Source organism: Typopeltis vanoorti, chromosome 1 (assembly GCF_054136105.1).
Source record: "Typopeltis vanoorti isolate ZY-2024b chromosome 1, IOZ_Tvanoo_1.0, whole genome shotgun sequence".
Lineage (NCBI taxonomy): Eukaryota > Metazoa > Arthropoda > Arachnida > Uropygi > Thelyphonidae > Typopeltis > Typopeltis vanoorti.
Window position 1 is genome coordinate 32,360,120 of NC_143549.1, and position 20,434 is coordinate 32,380,553.

The 20,434-nt window shown below is 34.2% G+C and overlaps 1 protein-coding gene across 1 annotated transcript in view; it reads left to right on the forward strand.

Moving 5' to 3' along the window:
- LOC150109873 (protein SHQ1 homolog) overlaps positions 1-20,434 on the forward strand; it is a 169,836-nt gene that overhangs the window by 110,897 nt on the left and 38,505 nt on the right. Inside the window, exons 9-11 of the mRNA XM_090415535.1 lie at positions 394-447; positions 7,948-8,048; positions 14,185-14,238. Of these exons, the coding sequence (XP_090271661.1) occupies positions 394-447; positions 7,948-8,048; positions 14,185-14,238 (209 nt within the window). The remainder of the gene's footprint in view (positions 1-393; positions 448-7,947; positions 8,049-14,184; positions 14,239-20,434) is intronic.

Below are 20,434 nucleotides of genomic sequence, written 5' to 3' on the forward strand. Positions count from 1 at the left end.
ATAAATTGAATGAAATTATCATTTTAGTCATTTTTATGGTCCTTATCTTTTTGCTGCAACAATACTTTGCTTTCAGTAATAAAATTTGAATTTAAAACTATGAATATAGATTTATAAATTTAAATATGTATATTGTTAAAGAATGTTGTATTATACGCTTTTTGCATATCAAAGAAAAATAGAAAATTGAATTTTTGCTAACAGTTGAGAAAATAAATAGGTGCAAATAGCCCCTTGTAAAACTGAGTATTAAATGAAAGGCAATATATTTCATTGGTGTTTTCTTTATAATTACAAAACAGGATTTAGTATTTACAAAATTGTAAAAGATTGTTATATAAATAAAACAAACTTGCAAAATATTATAAAAGGGTTATGGTTTTATATTTCTAGTTCAGTTCCAAGAACAAGAGAAACAACAAATGAGAAGACTTCCTAACAAAGAATATATCCTTTTTTAATAATAGTTTCAAACATTTGTACTAATTAAATATGAATATTGTTGCTTGCTTTTTTCTGAAGAATGAATCAATTACTGTCTCATTTGTTTTCATTAGAGTACAAACTGAATGATTTTGACTTGGCTTATTTTAAAACTTATTATAATTATCTGAGACCCTCCCCCTCAGATAGTCAAGGAACCATTGGGATAAGGTAGAGGGTATGACCAGCTGTCATCCCTTCTCTTCAACTCGTCACACTAGATGATTGCTCATTGCTCTGTGTAAGAGAAAATCTTGTTCTTATTCCTTTCTTAGCCATGCACAAACTTTACTTCTGTAGACACCTCATGTTCTTTCTCCACCTTCCATATACAAGAAATTCATCAAAAGATATCATATAATACCCATTCAGAAATTTTTATCACTATTTCCTAATTTGCCAATGTCTGTAGTCTTATTCTCAATTTGTCCTCATGATCTACATTCAGTATTTCCAATATAATCCTGTTTGTTTCAGCACTGCAGTTATCCTCTCCATGGTATTGCAATTTTTGCAATGTGACCTTTGAACTGTAAATTCCTATCCACCTCCAAGATCCCTATTCATTCAGTTTCTCATAGCATAATCCAACCAATGTAATATGCTGTTGGAAATCTTGTCACACCAAAGTGTATAACTTTACATTTACTAACAGTGAACTGATAGCCATTATTATTTGCCCAAATTTCCAGCTTGTTTAATTTCTTCTGTAAGTTCTGGATATCAGTAGCATCCCTGATTGCCCTGCCTGCCTTTTCATCATCAGCAAACAATTGAACATATGTCGGATCCTTTCCAATGACATTAAGATATAGATTGAACAATAATGGTCCAAGGACTGATCCCAGGTGTATACACTGCTATATCCCTGGGATCACCTAGTTGATAGATCTTATTGAAGCACGCACTCATTATTTGAATAATTGCATCAACATCTGACTTGAGGGTACTATCTGCACTCAGCAAAGTTATTCTTCCACATTCATTTTTTTTCTTTTACTTGTGGCATAATGATAAAATTCTTTTAAGATTGCATTTAGCCTGCACAAACATTTTCTTTTTGTACTTCAATTTAGCTTGCTATACAATACTCATAACTTTTCCAGCCTGCATATTACATATTTCATGACACTCTCTCTCTCTCTCTCTCTTATTCCCACAATATTCCTTCCAGACCATCTTTTTATGGATATCTTAATAAGATTGCACATCCATTTTACTCCCACCTTATTTCTTTGAACTTTAGGAACAAATGTTACCTCATTTAAGCCTTTTCAAAGTGTCCTTATGCATATCTTTCTCATTCAGTAACTGAGACGGTAATAGAACTATCCCTTGGACCACCCTTCTTAATTGGATCACCAAGTGCTTAGCTACTTTCCAAATCAGTATGATATGATCACTGTCACCAGCTAGTGGCAAAGTCATATTCTTAACTTTCTCATACTGTGATCAAATCTAACACCTTTTGACCTACTTTTTTTTTCTTTCATGTACTACTTAAAAAAAAAGTTGTCTTTAAGAGCACAATAAATTCTCCATTCTTTATCATGAGTTTTCTCTGCTGCTCAATCCATGTTCAAATATAATGCAAGTTACTCCTAAGAATTACATGTGTAGTACCTATCAAGGTAATTTGCTGATTCATTTCTTTTTCTAACAAGTGAACTGCCAGGTATTTAGCAACACTCTACGATATATTTTATCCTGTTAGCTTCTGCTTCTCAACCAGATAGTCTTCAACTCACTGCTGCATTGGATTATTACTGTTATTGCTTTTTTGCATTTTCACCCTAACTGACCTGAAATCATCAAATGTCATTAATAGTATCCCTCATTCTCCTGTCTGTTTTGTCTTTTCTAAAAATACTATATCCTTTACTCTTGATCCCAGTAACATCTAACTGGTAGTCTGGTTTTACTAAAGTAGTCCAGTAATCTTAGATGACATTGTATTAACCAAGATAACACTGAACTCCCTTGTTCTTGATGCTCCTGGCTTTTTCTTATACTTACATCTACAGTGTGCTTGGCTCAGTTTGGCAACTTTCTCTTTTCCTTCCCAGATACTCAGTCTGAACCCAAAGCATACATATACACCCCCTTCATCAGATGCATTACCATATTCATTGATGTTCATATCATTATCATGTTTATATGTACATATTTGAACTAAAGTGCAGGACATCCCTCTTATGCAAGTTTTTATTTCCTACCATCATACTCACTCCACACATACAAAAACTTACACCCATTTCTTCTATACAGCCTGTACATTGAATTGCTGTCATATCTCAGTAATAAACTGAATTAGTTTTTTTTTCTCTTTTTTATTTCTCACTTCTTCCAACAATTCTTTCATCTCTTCTCATATAGGTAATAGATATTAATAATAGTACTTAAGTATTACTTAACTTAAACTAGATAACTTAAAGTTTCATATACATATCATAAAAAGAATACAGAGAACTGGACAATTTTTGATCAGGTGCCCATTCTTTACAATTCTGCAGTTTTGCTCTAAGTATCACTTAGGCTGCATGAAAGGATAGGTTGAAACTGTGACTAGAATATATAATAATCTATATTACATACAACTCAAATGAGTGAAACATAATGCAAGTACTATTTTAATCAATAAACCATTGTTTTTTTTTTTTTAATAATTTTTTTTTTGTCGGCAGGAGATGGGAGTATGCTAATTTTAAAATATTCTGCCTTAAAACTCATAAGTTGGTCCAAGAATAAGCTGTGAAAGACCAAAACCAACAATAATACCTATAAGATGAGTTCTTCATATATTGAGAAACAAGAGGAAAGGATTATGTATAATATTCCCTGTTAAACAGGATGAGCTGTATGAATAACAGGAAGTCTCACCTAAATTTTTTTTTTTTATTTTAATAATGTGAATATACTCATAAAGTTGTAAATCTGTTATACTAGTTGGATGGTGCTGAGAGTTAAAGTTCTAGGGACAAAAATAAAACTTTCATGGCACTTGGGGGTCTCCTCTTGCATAGTCTACAAATACTTCCATAGCCAATATTTATCTGAACTGCCATCAATAATTTCTCTGCCCTCTGTTAAATCCAAACCCACTGAAAAAATTTCTGCTTTTCATTTATCCCTTCTAGTGCTACTCTCTGAACATTTGAATTGTAGAATTCTACAACTTGAATTGTAGAATTCAAGAAATCTACAATTGGAAAATTGTAGATTTCTTGAATTCTAGATATTATAGATTTCAAAAGTTACTATTCATCACTGCTGTAGAGCTTATACAATCTAGATATTAAAACTAAATGTGAACGAGTATCTTCTTACCTATCCATGGTAATAACCGACCTGGTTGGCAGAGTGGTTAGCATATCTGCTCTCAAGCCAAAAGGCTGCGGGTTTGAATCCCGTTGTGGGCATGGATGTTTGTGATTTTCTGTAAAAATACTAGTGGTGGTGGTCGGCAATAGATGGCATTGGTGTAGATCAGTGTTTCCCAACCTTTTCGATGTCGCAGACCCTTGTAGCGAATGTTAATTCATCATGGCCCCCGTAAAATTCAAAATGGAAATTTTTTTATATTTTGCATATCATTAAGACGAAGTAATAAATTACAATTTTACAACACTAAATGTGTCATTTATGACAATGCCATACTGTTATAAATGGAGATATTCGGAAGAATATGAACATATCAATTAGGCCTAATATTATGAATTTAACACTCGCCTAATGTGATGGCTGGTGCTGTTTTTCAGGTGTCAACTTTCGCATGTCAGGATCAAAACTGGATATTTCAGACATAGATCTGGCTCCACGTTAACTCTGTTCCTGTATTTATTTTTCATATATACAAGATGAAAAAATGATGTCTCGCACAGATATGTAGTGGCAAATGGCAACAGATGTCTTACAGCCCTTTTGGAAATTTCAGAGTAAACAGACTTAGCTTGGAACCAAAACTCTAGTAACGGTAATGAAGGAAACAGCATTTTGAATGTCAAATCACAGGACAGCTCGATAAAATGTTTTCCTTCGACAGAAGGAAGTTCATATTCTGAGTCTAGAAAGAGTTTTCATCCAGTTGTTTTATTTTTATTTATTTTTTTTTTTTAGGACAAAGTGAAAAATACAGACGTAGTTGAGACACCAATGACCTGATATGTTCAATCATACTTTCATCAACATCACTAGAAAGGGGTTGTTCACTGAAATCAATGAAATCACTCAGTGTGTGTGAAAGGAATCGTATTTTCCTTTCTTGATACGGTTGCACCGCAAATTTAACTTCTTGATTATTGCCTCTATCTTGTCTTGCACAGGAAACGTAGTGACAGATGGACTTTTTGAAGGCTCAAGTTAAGAGTATTCAAGATGTTAAAAATGTCTACCAAGTAAGCAAGAGATGAGAGCCATGTGAAATCATTTAAATAGCGTGTTAACTCAAATTCGGAGTTTATGAGGAATAACCTTACTTTGTCACGAAGCACAAACAGCTGCGTCAGAACCTTACCCCGGTACAGCCATTGGATTTCTGAGTGCAATAATAAGTGTTTGTGATCACTTCCCCTTTCATTACAAAGTGCAGAAAATAACTGGCTTGTAAGAGGGTGGGCTTTAATAAAATTGACAATTTTTACTGCCTCGTCTAGAATGGTTTCATTTTGGAGGGCATACGGCATGTAGCTAATACTTTGCAGTGTATACAACAATGTGTCCATTTCACAAGAGGTGCGACTTTCTGGATACGTGCAACCAAACCTTTATGTATTCCCGACATTGCCTGAGCACCATCTGTGCTGATACCTACACATTTTTCCCATTGAAGTTTATTTGTAGTTATGAAGTCATTGACAACTTTGAAAAAGGCTTCAGCAGTTGTATGAAGAGGTAACGATTCACAGAACAAAGTCTTCACAAACTTTATTTTCGTGTTCATAATGCACAGAAGCTAGCAAATTAGCATTATTTGAAATATCGTGGCTTTCATCCAACTGCAATGCAAAATATTCACTATGATGTAACCGTTCTAGCAAAATATCTTTCACATTTTGAGTCATCTCGTCGATTCTTCTTTTCACAGTATTGTCAAATAACGATATTCGAGACACCTCTTTGATATGTTTTTCACTAAACAAATTCTTTATTGCTTTTGTCACAGGCAAAATTAAATCTTCCCCAATTGTATGGGGGTTCTCCATTTCTAGTGATCAGAAGGGCGACTTCGTAAGAGGCAAGAACAGCCTTTTCATTTTTTTTCCCCCCACACACAATGTCCTTAACTAAATTCTGTGAACCACAAAGTTAGTTTTTTATTTGAAAATATTCTATTGGCTTATTAACTGATTCGCCATGTTTTGTTTCAAGGTGGCATCTGAACTTCAACGGTTTCATAGATTCATTAAATAACACTTCACAACAAAGAACACGCTGTGGTCTGTCTTCGCCGTCTTTATTCAGAATGGAAAATCCCATTTGCAACTTCGATTTGAGGGAAGGAACTTTATCTGCACTAGTACTATTTTCAACAACATTAGATCCACTCAGATTATCGTTGTCTTGCATTTCAACAATCCACACTTTAACCACCGGTCCAGATCTAAATAAGATCGTGAACAAATTGAAAATCAGAAGTTTCATTGTGAACTCAATTATTTGAACAAAAGCAGAAAAACTGAATATTAAACTGAGAAAAACACACTTGTATAATATAAAAGTTATTTATAATATAAATTATATTATAAATCTCAAACCCAATATAATATTATAAATTATAATTTATTAAATTAAATTTATAATAATTTATTAAATTAAATTACAAAGGGTTCGTTATTCACCTCTGCTTTACAAAGGGAAGAAGTAACGGTACCAACATTCATGTTAAATTTTACTTAAACCATGGGCCTCAAGAGCCAGAGATGTACATTGTGAATATCCCAGGTGTGAGCAACATGATAAGATAAAGTTTAATGAAAATAAACTGTCCTGTGGACCCTCGGGATCTGTAGACCACAGGTTGGGAAACACTGGTGTAGATGAAGGTGGTTGAGGGAGACAGAGAGTTGTAGAGTAGGTGCCCTCCCTCGATGAGCTTGGGCTCCCTGGAGGCGTCATGTAATAATGATAAGGTACTCATTCACATTTAGTTTGAATAACTGTAGATTGTATACTTTGCCCAACTTGTGTATGAAATTGTCATTAAAAAAAAAAAAGCTTTAATTGTGATATATTTGTTGGAGCCACTGATAATTAATTACAACTTTATTGTTTGGCTACCACAGTATATCATTTTTCTCATGTGAATTTGTACTGAATTTATTAACAGTATACTAGCATTTGCACAAACTAGAGAGCTCAGTTGAATATCTTCATTTTTGATATTGATGAATAACATTGGAAATGTTCACCCTTGTCTCGCATCTGATTCTCTGCCTCCTTGAATTCTAATTGCTGACGTATATAACTCTGATATTGATTAGGTATACCTTGATATAATGTCCCATTTACAGTATATATTTGTAGTGTTTTCAACAGCAACTTTTCTCTTGGCACCTTGTCATGTACCTTTTCCAGATTTACAAAATGTAATGCTGATTCTTGTTATATTCCATGATTCCTCAACTATCTTAAGTGAAAATCTGATATTGAAAATCCCTATTTGGCTTGAACCCAGCTTGTCCTATAAGCTCCCCTTCCAAATTTTCTAAGCCTATTCTTAAGTCTGCTTACATAAATCTTATCCAGAATGTAATTCCCACCTTCTGTTTTATTTTCCTTTCTGTGGATTGATACTATGAGAGCTCTGCTTCAATCTTTTGACCAGACATTCTGAATTATGTAATATAGCCAATGTAAAATTTATATCTCTATATTTGAGTATTTCTGCTCTAATATCTACTCTGGATGCCTTTCACATTTCACTTTTTTTTCCCTCAATGTCGACATTATTATTATTACATGACACCTCCAGGGAGACCAAGGACTCATCGAGGGAGGGCACCTAATCTACAGCTCTCCACCACTCAATCCACCAACTACAATGAACTTCAACTACACAGCGCCATCTACCACCCACCACTGGTATTTTCACTGATAATCACAAACATCCATGCTAACCATTCAGCCAACCAGTGCCTCTTGAATTTTCTACTACTATTCATCACTGTTTCATTCAGCAGACTTTCACTTTCATTACTCCAGACATCCAGAATAATTTTAATCAGTTTTCACCTCACCTTTATCTTCTATATTCTTACTAAAGTTTTCCCATGACTGCTTTTTATCTAGTTTTGCACATTGCTTATATTTTTCTTTGTATTCTCTCAGCATATCCCAACTTGCTTAAATACCTTTTTGAATTAAAGCAGAATTTTAAAATCTTCATAACATTTCTAATGTCTTTTTTACTACTTTCCCAAGTAGTAAAGTAAAAATTAATAGAAAAAATTCTTTGACGATTTATACATTTATTAGAGAAATCAGATAAGCAAGCACTGTTGTTGGGATTATTAGATATTCTCTTTGGCTATGCTTATAATGTCCGTACTACAGAAGGTGAAAATACGGTAATTATTTATTTTTTATTTATTTATTTTTCCATTTCAGTAACTTTATGTACCATTTACATACTTGGAAACAGTTTATAGTAAACATCTTATTTGTAGTTCTGTGATTCCACAATGTTACTAAACAAGCACTGTTGTTGGGATCATTCATCCATCTTTAGGATTAAGATTCTTAAAAAGTAATAAGCATCAGAGCTGTATAACTGAGAGGAGACTTCCACATAGCCTTTAAAGGAACGCAGAGAACCGACCAGGGCTTCTGACCTAATGTCCAATCCTCACCTTCTCATGGTGCACCCTGTTAGGTATCTCCTGGATACTGAACGAACGAGGATGGGCTGGCAATTTGGGATTTAGCTGACCAAACTGTATTCTTATTGGCTTAAATTACAATATTAAATGATGGTACAACATGATAGAATTTCATGCTGGCTGGGGTGTCGCCCAGTTAAACAAGGTCCCCATTGTTTTCACTAGGGAACCAGGGCAAACAGCAAAAAGTCAGCTACTGGAACAAATCCTAAAACACATCCCAACTCAGTATCACCAGAATTGAAGGTCATTGTTAGATCCTGAATAGAGAACTTGGAAAAGGAAACTATTCATTCAAGATTTAACAAGTTTAATATAAAAGCTGTAGGAGAAACTTGCATTCCAGCAGAAAATAAAAGAAATGAATAAGTGTGTGTAACAATATATGTTCCTTTCATGTAAATTATTATAATTCTATGTTGTCTATTCAAAATTGTTAAGTAGAGAATTTATGTGTAAATATTAATTTCATTAAGACAATTTTGTATACAGTAAATCACTGAGTAAGTTATAAACAGTAGTCCAAAGGTTGCCTGCGAGCCGTGCAGTTTGAGCATAGGGCCTCGGGTGGCATACGTGGAAGGTAACTTTAGTTCGCTTTCCGGGATTCCCGTATTCTCCTAGAGTAGAAGGAGAATACGAGATCAACCAGGGGGCAAGATCGAGAAGTGCCGTGTGAAAAAAACAGAAGGAAAAAGAAGGCGAAAGAAGTAGGAATAAAAGGTGATTCATGCCATTTTTCAAGGCTTTTTACTCCTGGGATTTTGGTCTTTTCTGATCGAGATGGACATGAGACGGGGCAGTGATATCGGACAGCGAGCCTATTCCTGAAGATGTTTGATAGATTTCAGATGGAGCTGAGCGTGAGATGCCTGCATCAGCAGTTACAAGCCTTCACTAAATATCCCATCGGACAGGAATGGCGAACGTCTCCTGAGAAGCGGCAGCAGATACGAGTATGTCCAGCAGCTAATCAAGGACAACGCCAGGTGCGAAGCATAGCCTATTCAGACGGCAACCAGACTCTACACGTGGACGAGATGGAAGTACCGAATCGTGCTTAACAAAAGGTAGACGTATCTGCCAGACCTGATTTCCAGCATAGAGTTGGTAAAGTACAGAAATTTTGTTATATGTTATTCAGTTACATTAGAGGAAAGAAAGTAGTTGTGTAATGGTTGAAGTTGGACAGTTTACTAGAGAATTCTAAGTGATTATTCTAATTTGTAATAGCTGGTTTCTATTATACAAATAGTCTGGGAACAAATATATATGAGTGTGATAGAATTCAATGTATGAGATGAGTGTAGTAGATAGAATCTGATTGGAATTTCTTTAATGTTAAATCTGTGTATATTAATGAGTAACTTATTGGAAGAGAATTATTGCCTATATAGTACTGTGTTTATTTCCTTTGTCTAATATTGTTTAGTATGACCTTAGAATTAACTTAGTATGAATTGATTTTGCATGACCTTGAGTCCATTGAATGTGCGATATATTATAGTTGTATATGTGTCTTAAGAGCCAAATAAACATGTTTTGTTTTATACCTGAGTTTTGCCTGAATATGAGATCAAACTACCACTCATAAAATCTGAACCTAAGCAGGAGGGAAGTGAAAGTTTATAGAGTTAGATTAGATTTAGATCACGAAATGTTAACATCAACTGTTAGCTGAAATTTACATACTTTTAGTGAAGAGTTTTGTTAATGAGCATATGCATGAAATTATGGGAATGTCTCTCTGATTAAGAGTCCCTTCTATTATAGGGTATTGACTGGCGCAGCTCAAAAATATAAATTTGTCAATATCCGAAAAGGAGACAGCCCCAAAATTAGATAATTCTTAGGTCCAATTGTGGAATAGAAGAATAGAGATAAAAGTAAAATATGGGAGAAAGCAATGACATAACATGGTACTATCAACATAAGAAGCCTAAATGGCAAAGAAATGGAAGCTAGCTGAGGAATTCGATAAGTACCAGATCGACATAATAGGGGTGACTGAAACAAAAAAGACCAAAACTGGTGAGCTTTTTCTGAGTAATAAATATAAAATGTTATATTCAGGCAATGACAATCAAGGAAAGGGAGTTAGCCATAGTATTCAACACTAAATATGAGGCTAATCTTCTTGAATGGCAGACAATTTCAAGTAGAGTGATGTGGGCAAATATCGGAATGGAGAACTGGACAATGAGACTTATTTGTGCCTATGGTCCCACAGAAGGTTCTCCTAAGGTAGAAGTGGAGGAATTTTTTGAGGCTTTAGAGAAAGCAACTGAAATAATGAAAAATGAAAAGTTGGTCCTTGTTGGGGATCTAAATAGCTGAGTAGGAAATGATTATCAGACATACAAAAATATTTTGGGAAAATTTGGAGAAAAGAGTAAAGCTAATAATAATGGCAAATACCTGTTGGATTTCTGCTCAGGACATGGACGACTGGTTATTACTAACACCATGTTCCAACATAAAATGTGCACAAATTCACATGGAGAGAAGAGGCAAGGAATAAGAAAAATCTCATTGACTATATTATTGTTGATAGTGATGTTTTCTCTCTGGTGCAGGACACTAGAGTGTACACAAGATTTGAAATTGGAAGTGATCACCGTTTAGTCTTAAGCAGGATAAAATTGAATTTCATATTGAAAAGAAGAACATGTAAGAAAGTTTTAAAACGAATAAAAGTTGAGCAGCTCTCAGATGTGAACTGTAGACTAAAATACACAAAGATTATTGAAGAAAAAATGAAAGAGTTTGAGAACAGGAATCATATCTTGGCTATTCAGTGGCAAGCCTTGAAGAAAGCCCCAATTGATTCAGCTAGAGAGGGATGTGGTGAAGTTGTCTGCAAGGATAGAAAAATTAGAACTCCATGGTGGACACAGGAAGTTAAAGAGGCAGTGAAGGAAAAGAAGAAAGCCTATCAAAAGTTCCTGGCAAATAAGTCAGCTTGTGCTCTTAGAGAATACATAGACAAATGTAAGAAAGCTAAACACTGTGTAAATGACTGCCTGCCCTTCTTGGACACACTGATCACACGTCTTCCAGAAGGTTCCTTATCATTTTCGGTTTATAGAAAACCCACACATACAGGGAGATACTTACACAAACAATCACACCATCACCCTTCTCAACAATATGGTATATTAAAAACACTAACCCATAGAGCTAGAGCAATCTGTTCCAATGACATTGCTCTCACTGCTGAACTTTCTCACCTACGTCAGACCTTCTTAATCAATGGTTATAATCCCCACAAAATAGATAACATACTAAATGCTACCCATAAATCCCCTCTATCTACCACAGAAGACTACAACCAAACCATCACCATCCCATACATTAAAGGCACATCTGAAAAGATATCTAGGGTGCTTAACAAACACCAACTGCGCACAGTATTTAAACCTTATATAAAATTAGCAACTCTCATCCATTCACCTAAGGACAAATGTACTCCTTTATCACATCCAGGTGTCTATGAAGTGCCCTGTTCTTGCCATCAAGCCTACTAAGGACAGACAGGAAGAAATGTGGACATCCGCCTCAGTGAACACAAAAAATATATCCGACACTTTCGCTATGGTAAGTCAGGTCTGGCCGACCATGCTTTGGATACCCCTACACACAGGATCAATTGGAAAGAAACAAAAGTAATGCACAGAAGCTTCTACAAGTCAGAGAAGTTGTTCCTGGAATCAACAGAAGCCTTAAAACATACTCCAAACCTTAACAAGTATGGCTGTATAAATCTACCAAAGATTTGGGAGACAGTCATCCTAAGACCAAATTAATATTTTTTAATTTATATTTTTTCAATTTGAATTTTTTTTTTTTGACTACTATTTCAAAACTCTGATTTTTTTTTTTTTTTTTTTTTAACCTAGATGGCGACATATTAGGACTTTAGTCTTGTGTTGCACGCTGCAATCACTTATACTAGCCCCCACTGTTACACCGGATTGTGGTTGTCTTACATTTGTAACAAACTTTGTGTTGTGTGCTCTGAAGATGTTGGATATAATACCAGCGAAATATTAGCTTTAAGTTAATAAATAGTTATTTTCTTAACCATCTGTGTTCTTATTATATGTTGAAACCTATTACAACTGTGTAAAACTAGCTAAATAAAAGTCATGGGAAGACTTTGGTAAGAACATAGAAAATAAATATCAAGAAGGTGGCAAAATATTCTTATATTATGGAGGTTGTTGAAAAAGCTCAGAAATGGTAGAAAGAGTGCTGTAAAAGGAATTAGAGATGATAAAGGCGATATGAAAACTGGAGAGAAAGATATCCTTGGTTGTAAATCACAAAAGAACCCAAAGAATTTGGTCACAGGAACACAACATTTGGACAAATGAGGATTGGGCTCGTGTACTTTCAGTGAAGAGTCCAAGTTCAGTCTGCAACCAGATAACCAACATATCTTGATATGGTGTAAAAGTGGAACAAGAAATAATCCACAGTTTGTTTGTGAAAGACCCCAGCATCAAGGTGGGAGTTTGATAGTATGGGCTGGAATAAGTATAGGTGGCCAGACTGATCTCTATTTTATCAGAAATGGTTCCTTAACAGCCGTATCACGATGAGATTTTGGAACCTATACTTCACTCATACACTCATATGCTGCTGCAATTGGCCAAGAATTCATTTTTATGGATGACAATGTTCGTCCACACCGTGCAAATTTGGTACAAGAGTGGTTTGAGGAAGAAGGTATTGAACAAATGTACTGGCCTGCCTGTTCACCAGATTGTAATCCAATCGAATATGCCTGGAATGCTTTAGGTAGGTACGTTTCTGCTCGACTGTTGCCACCACATTTACTTCAAGAGCTCGAAATTGCTCTCACAAAAGAGTGGGGAAATATCCCACAAGAACTGTTTGATCATTTTATCCAGTCCATGCAATCAAGATGTACTACTGTTTTGGCTGTTAATGGAGACCATATGCCCTTTTAAAATTAACAAAAGCATATTTGACTATTCTTGTTAAAATTATTTCATGCTAAAATGTTAAATTTTAATGAATATTGATTATTTAAACAATATCCCCTACTCATAAGTAAAAAATGTTTATTCATGTATGAAGTACCCAATTTATAATTATTTACAGAAATTTATAATTATTCGACAAACTAAAATATCCCCTAATTGTTTTGAGCAGCGTAAATTAGATACCAAGAAATTATATATTTGGTTTAAATCTTTTATCCATGTGTAAGCAAGCACTCCTGAAAATACTTCAGGCACAAACTTTGTTTGCTTACACTTGGATAAAGTATTAAACCAAGTATATAATTTCTTCCACTTGGTTATAACCAAATGGAAAAACTTCCGACAACTGTCTCTAATCCAGAGTATTTTAATAATAAGGTGACCTTTGGGCTACTTGTATATGAAAATATTACTTCTGCATTACTTCAATCTTATTACCACCTGTGGGTCTGACTCCCGCTGATGAGACCTCAAACAAGGTCAAAACCAGTCTAGGTAGTGACCCTTCCCATAATGTACAGCCTTATACATATCCATAAGGATATGTGCTTTGCATTATGGGATACCAAGACAATTGATGTGAAGTCATTAGCCTAGATTTCAGGTGCAAACTTCCTGATTAGCCTAGTGAATACTTTTCACCCTCCAACAGTTTGCATTGCTCTGTGTGAAATCACTACCTTACATTATTGTAGACCTGAAGCAGCTTAAAAAACACCATGTGATTTCACATTTTAAGCTGCTTCGACTTTAAGCTATTCCCTGTAGATATTTTTTCTAGTTGTTACTGAGTATAAATGTTTACATTGCAGGTGGAATCAGCATGGACAATTCGAAAACTGAGTGCTACTCTGTGTTGGTTAGATGTAAGTACAAATTTTTGTAGTAATAATAATAAAAATTCTTAAGGTTTTAAAGTTCTGCTACATTCTAAAATGGTAATTAAAATAGTTATAGAATTATTTTTATTAATTCTTATTAAGAAATGTTTGCATCATCTATTCCTGACATGAATCCTGAAAGGATGTATAGGAAACTCAAATGATAATGTTACATTTTATTTTATGTTGCTCCCACCATGAAAGGTTTTTGTACAATGGGTAGGCTGAGGATTTTTTTCTATTTTTAACATTACATATTGTTATATATATGTTGGCTGAGTGGTTAGCGTATTCTCTCTCCAGCCAAGAGGCTGTGGGTTCGAATCCCATGTAGGCATGTATGTTTGTGATTATCTTCTTCCACCTTCATACATTCATTTGCTCAAGTATGATACTCTCCCAATATGGACTGGGTCACCATGGGAGTAGTAGATCCAAACCTCCCTCAATGGGAGAGGCCTATTTTTCTACCCTGCAGAGGGTAGAAAAATAGGCTGTTCATCATTATATATAGATAGATAGTCCGTATACTCTGTTTTAGAGACATAAACATGGAATTGGTTTAATCTACTTCAGGCCTCCAGTAAGCAGAGTGGTGGTCTCACAATGGGAGATGAAATTTTTTTCTCATCTGAAGAAGACATTCACAAACATCAAATCCTAATGCAGGATTTGAACTTGCAGCCTCTTTTTGACATGTTCATGTCAGGGCTGATAGTAGCTCACTAACCATCTGGTGAAGCAAGCAAAATTACCTGCAGTTTGGTTCCTGCATGTTGTCAGATGTGCCACTTTTCATCAGTTTGTAACTAATCCCGTATTGAGAAGAGGGGATAGGTGAAAAGGAATGTGCGTTTCAGAATATATTTTAAAAAAATAATTAAAGAGGATATATTTGAATATTAGTTACTATACTTGATTTACTAAAAGATGTAAAGAATAGCAAATAAAAAGAAGAGAAAGAATAGGCATGAACAAAAATACTCTCAGTACTGTAAAATGGATTATGAATAATTTGCACTTGTGATATTATATGTGCACTTGTGTTATAAGTATCTTGGGGTGAAGTGAAGAATACATGATCCTATAAACTCTAGACTTCCATGTTTGCATTTATGATGGACATAATTTTAAAATTAATAAATAAAATAAATACTTATGAATAGATGGAAAGGGATTTGTTTGCAAAATATAAATCACTAACATCCACTATACTACAGATGCAAGAAAAACAAATAATACAGTTAGAGACAAGTGGGATAAAAAATGCGCTACCTAATGAAACACATCACCTGCCACAGAAACTATGCTGCATAGAGCAAAACTATTTGTTGTATCACCAAAAAAAAAAAAAAAGCATCTAACTAAAAACAGTTGTCTAGCATTTTGTTCAAATTTTCAATTACATGAAATAAGTGTTTGATTGCATTTGAAATTTTCAATGTAATTGAGACAGATCACAAATGCTAACTTCAAATGAAGTAACTAACATGCTGCATAAACCTTGTGTCAGTGAGGCTGCAAACAAGCAGCAATAAAATTCTGCTGAAAGAGTTGCAACTAACATGCCTTATAAACTTTGTGTCAGTTCAGCCTGCCCTCATGACACGGAAATGGCACACAAACAGTAATGAGAAGTCATTACTGTTTATGTGTTAAGTGACTGCCTTTAGATTACCTCTGCTCATACATTCTTAAATACCAACAATTCTGGGTTCCTTTTTTAATGTCTTCATTTTTAATATGAATTCTATAATTTTTCAGATAACTTTTTGGCATCTAATCTTTGGTCAACTGTTATATTTTCAACTCAGCCTTCAGCAGATATCTAAATTAGTTTGAAAACTATATATATATATATATATATATATATATATATTTGTGTGTGTAGTATTTTGCTTGATTTCTTTCTTCCATATAAATGTATTCAATTGATTTCCCAATATATCAAATTTCTTATTCTATTATATATTTTCATATTTGTCCTAATAGTTGAAATGTTTTACTTGATGTTATTATATTGTGATTATAGTTTTCCATATTCTGTCTATTTTCATAATTTGTACTGTTTGATTGTTATATCAGCCAGTACTAAAAGTTATGAAAATAGACAGAATATGGAGCTTTCAGTTAGTCTTGAAAATTTACATTGAATATATTTAAGTCACTTCCCTGCAAATGCATTCTGTATATATAAATGAGTGGAGGGAGAGATAGTGTGTTATATCTGATTTTATATCGCTTTTCCTGTACATCCTCTAGTTGTAACTGCTGACTTACAGCAAAGCATATATAATTATGCATCCATTGCTATAAGCACATATTTTTCTGTATAATATCCCATTTTTAAAGCTTTCTTTGTACCTTATGTTTCCCAGATTTATAAAACTTAAAATTAGATACGTGTTAGTTAGCTTTCATTCTATCAAACAAACTCGCTTGCTGTAACTACCTACTCCCCCCCCCCCCCCAGCTAGCACAGTTATTCTAAAGAAAATTTAACCAATGCACTTCCTCAGAGTTTCTATAGTTACTCGACTATATATTCCCATGATTTCTTGATTTTCTGCTTTTGATAATCCCTGAGGAGCCTAGTTTGTGGTCCAGTTTTTCTTCCTTTTTTTTTTTTTTTTTTTAAATCTCTTATCAAGGTATACTTGTATAAATTTTATGTATAACACTCAGCGAGGAAATTCCTGTGTGTTACACTTATTCAGGTTCATCTCCCTATCTCCCTTTTTAAAGAGAAATGAAATTTAACCTTGTGTGAAGGCCCAGTGATGAAAATTTAGCCCATATATGTTCTTTCCCTGGTTTGTGACATGATTCATAAAATAAGGGAATTCCCTTAATTAAATTAGATATAGCCTGTATAACATTGTGACAAGTCTTCAAGGGTAACAATGTCATTAGAATGAGCAAATATGAGATTCTTCCCATTGATTTCCATCCTTGTTCTTTAATGACTTTGGTGAGAATCTTCTTAGTGAAGTCCAGATTGTATTTCAAAACTTGATGAATGTTCCTGTAGATATGTACATTGCAAAGTGTGTAGCCGTTACTTAGTCATATCATTTATATATTTTTGTGATATTCTAAAAAGTTTCATTGCATCCTATAGTGTTTTATAATTCACAAATCACAGATGTAATTCTTTATCAAATTCATTATAAGGATTGTAGGGGAATCCTCTTGCTGCTTTGGTGAGGACATGATTAGTCATTGATTAACTAGTCATTCTCTCTTTAGACAACAGCAGACTTGTAATATGAATTAGGGAAGAAGAGAGAAAGAAGGAACACACCTTTATTATAAATTGATCCTATAATACAAAACTTTAAAACACTAAAGGAAAGCAATTGACACAATGAAAAAGGAAAAGTTGGTCCTTGTTGAGAATATAAATAGCAGAGTAGGAAATGATTCTCAGACATACAAAAATATTTTGGGAAAATTTGGAGAAAAGAGCAAAGCTAATAATAATGGCAAATACCTGTTGGATTTCTGCTCAGGACATGAACTGGTTATTACTAACACCATGTTCCAACATAAAAATTTGCACAAATTCACATGGAGAGAAAAAGCAAGGAATAAGAAAAGTCTCATTGACTATGTTATTGTTGATAGTGATGTTTTCTCCCTGGTGCAGGACACCAGAGTGTACAGAGGATTTGAAATTGGAAGTGATCACTATTTAGTCTTGAGGAGGATAAAATTGAATTTCATATTGAAAGAATAACATGTAAGAAATTCCCAATGATTGGAGTATAGCTCTAATCTACAAAAAGGAAAATAAAACTGAATGTGAGAATTACAAAGATATTTCCCTACTTAGTGTTCCTGGCAAGATCTATGCAAGTATACTTGAGAAACGATTGAGAAGAATTGTGGAAGAAAAGCTTGGTGAAGAACAAGCTGGATTCAGGTCAAATAGAGGCTGTCAGGATCAGATCTTCACTTTACGATAAATAGTTGAAAAAGCATTGGAATATAACAAAGATCTGTATTTAAGTTTGTCAATTTGGAAAAGGCATATGACAAGGTGCCAAGATAGAAGCTATTCAATATGCTACAGTTATATGATGTACAATGTGACATTATATCAAGCAATACTTAGTCTGTATTTGAGTTGTAAGTCAGCAGTTAGAATTGAAGTACAGGAAGATGGTTTAATGTTAAATTTGGTGTGAGACAAGGATGTACATTATCCCCTCTGTTATTCATTATCTATATAGATTACATTATGAAGAAAAGTGGTATTACACATGATATCAGAATTGGAGATGTTAATGTCAGCTCTTTGCTTTATGCGGACGATGTTATACTTCTAAATAAATCCGCTACAAGTCCGCAAAATTCTCTGACTAAATTGAATAGCTGTTGTAATAGATATGGTAGCAATCAAAAGATATATTTGTCATTCTACCTATTTTCATTGTCTTTGTCTTTTGACAAAGACAATGAAAATAGGTAGAATTGTTGAAAATGTCAACTGTGTTCTGAATGCAGAACCTGTTGAACAAGTAAATCATTTCAGCTACTTAGGCATGATTTTTTGTCAAGATGGTAAATTAAATATGGAAATAGACAACAGAATCAACAAAGCTGGTATGGTAGGAAGTCAATTGAATAAATTTATATGGAATAAGAGAGAAATTAGTTGGAACACTAAATTAGCTGTATACAAGACAGTGTTCAAACCAGTTTTAACTTGTGGATCTGAGAGCTGGGTCAGAAATAAAACACTTTTCCAAAGACTAGAGACCGCAGATATGAGAGTCCTGAGAAAGATTAGAGGCATGAACAGATAGCATCAATGGCAATATCATATTAAAAACGAGGATATTAGGAAAGCACTTGGCTTTGTCAGCATCCAGGAATGTGTTAGCATAGCTAATCTCAGGTGGTATGGTCACTTAAATAGAATGGGCAACAAAAGATTAGCAAAACAAGTGCTCTCTGCCAGGTTGGCAGGAAAACGACCCAGAGGAAGACCAAGATATAGGTGGATTAATATGGTACAATGTGCCTTAGACGATAGAAATATAAGATCTGATAATGATAATATTGGAGTCTTGACAAGTATGACTGATTTTGAGGAAAATTGTTGATAGGAAGTTAGTAATGATGTAAATTTTTCATGTAGTATTATCATATCCTGTACACCTCTTGAGAGTACATATCAGGAATTTGATGATTATAATTTCATGGACTGCCTTGAATTTTATGCTTATACCAAGTTTTGAATGGAATGAACAGGTGCCTTTCCAGTCAGTTCTGTGTAAAGTATCCAAGACATTATAGACCAGGTGCATAACTGTTAAATATGTCATTTATGTTCCTTTTCCTGGATAGAATTGTGCATCCAGTTTCATCTATATAAGACAGCATGGAGTATACTGCATTGAATGCAGTATACTCCAGGAGGAGGGAAAAGAAGAGTTGAATAAGTTCTTTAATTTTGCAGGAGGTATAAAGGTGACATTAAGATGTTTTTGTATATCATCTGTTTATTTTATCTGATATCTCTTTAATGTATAGAATGGCTACATTTTATTGTGATCTATAAAACTATAAAATTTATAAGAATATTTTTGCTATTGCTTTTTTTTAGAAAATATTGCTGATAATTTTTAATTCATGCTTAAGCTTGCTCATTGAAGCAAATCTTTAAGTCCTGTTCTTAGTGTTAATGAGACTTTGTTGGGTGATGGTAAAAGTTTATCTGTATGTGTAGGCTTATAGTAAACAATGAAGGAAAGATGTGTGTGACGTATTCAGAAATGGAAGTGTGTTCTGACTTTCAATTTCAGTTAAGTGACTGTGTGTTGTTTGTTCAAAAATCATATTTTGGTGAATGCATTTGAGTAAAGGTATGATAGTTGGTGTGGGTGATATGTGACCTCCTTCATAATATTAGGAATATCTGGAATCAGAGCCCTGCATTCTGTTGAATGTTCCTTCAGTGCAGGATAGTAAGAGGCTCTTGAATAGACACCTCATGGTATTGCACAACATGAGATTGAAACCAATCACAATATCCTTTGGACTGTGGCTTGCCCTATCCATTGAAGCAGTTTTAAATTAAATAGGAACCCTTTTTCAAAGTTCTGAAGCCATGTTGGACCAGCCAAAAATTTGCCAGATTCTCATCCTATGCAAATATCAAAAATAAAAATGA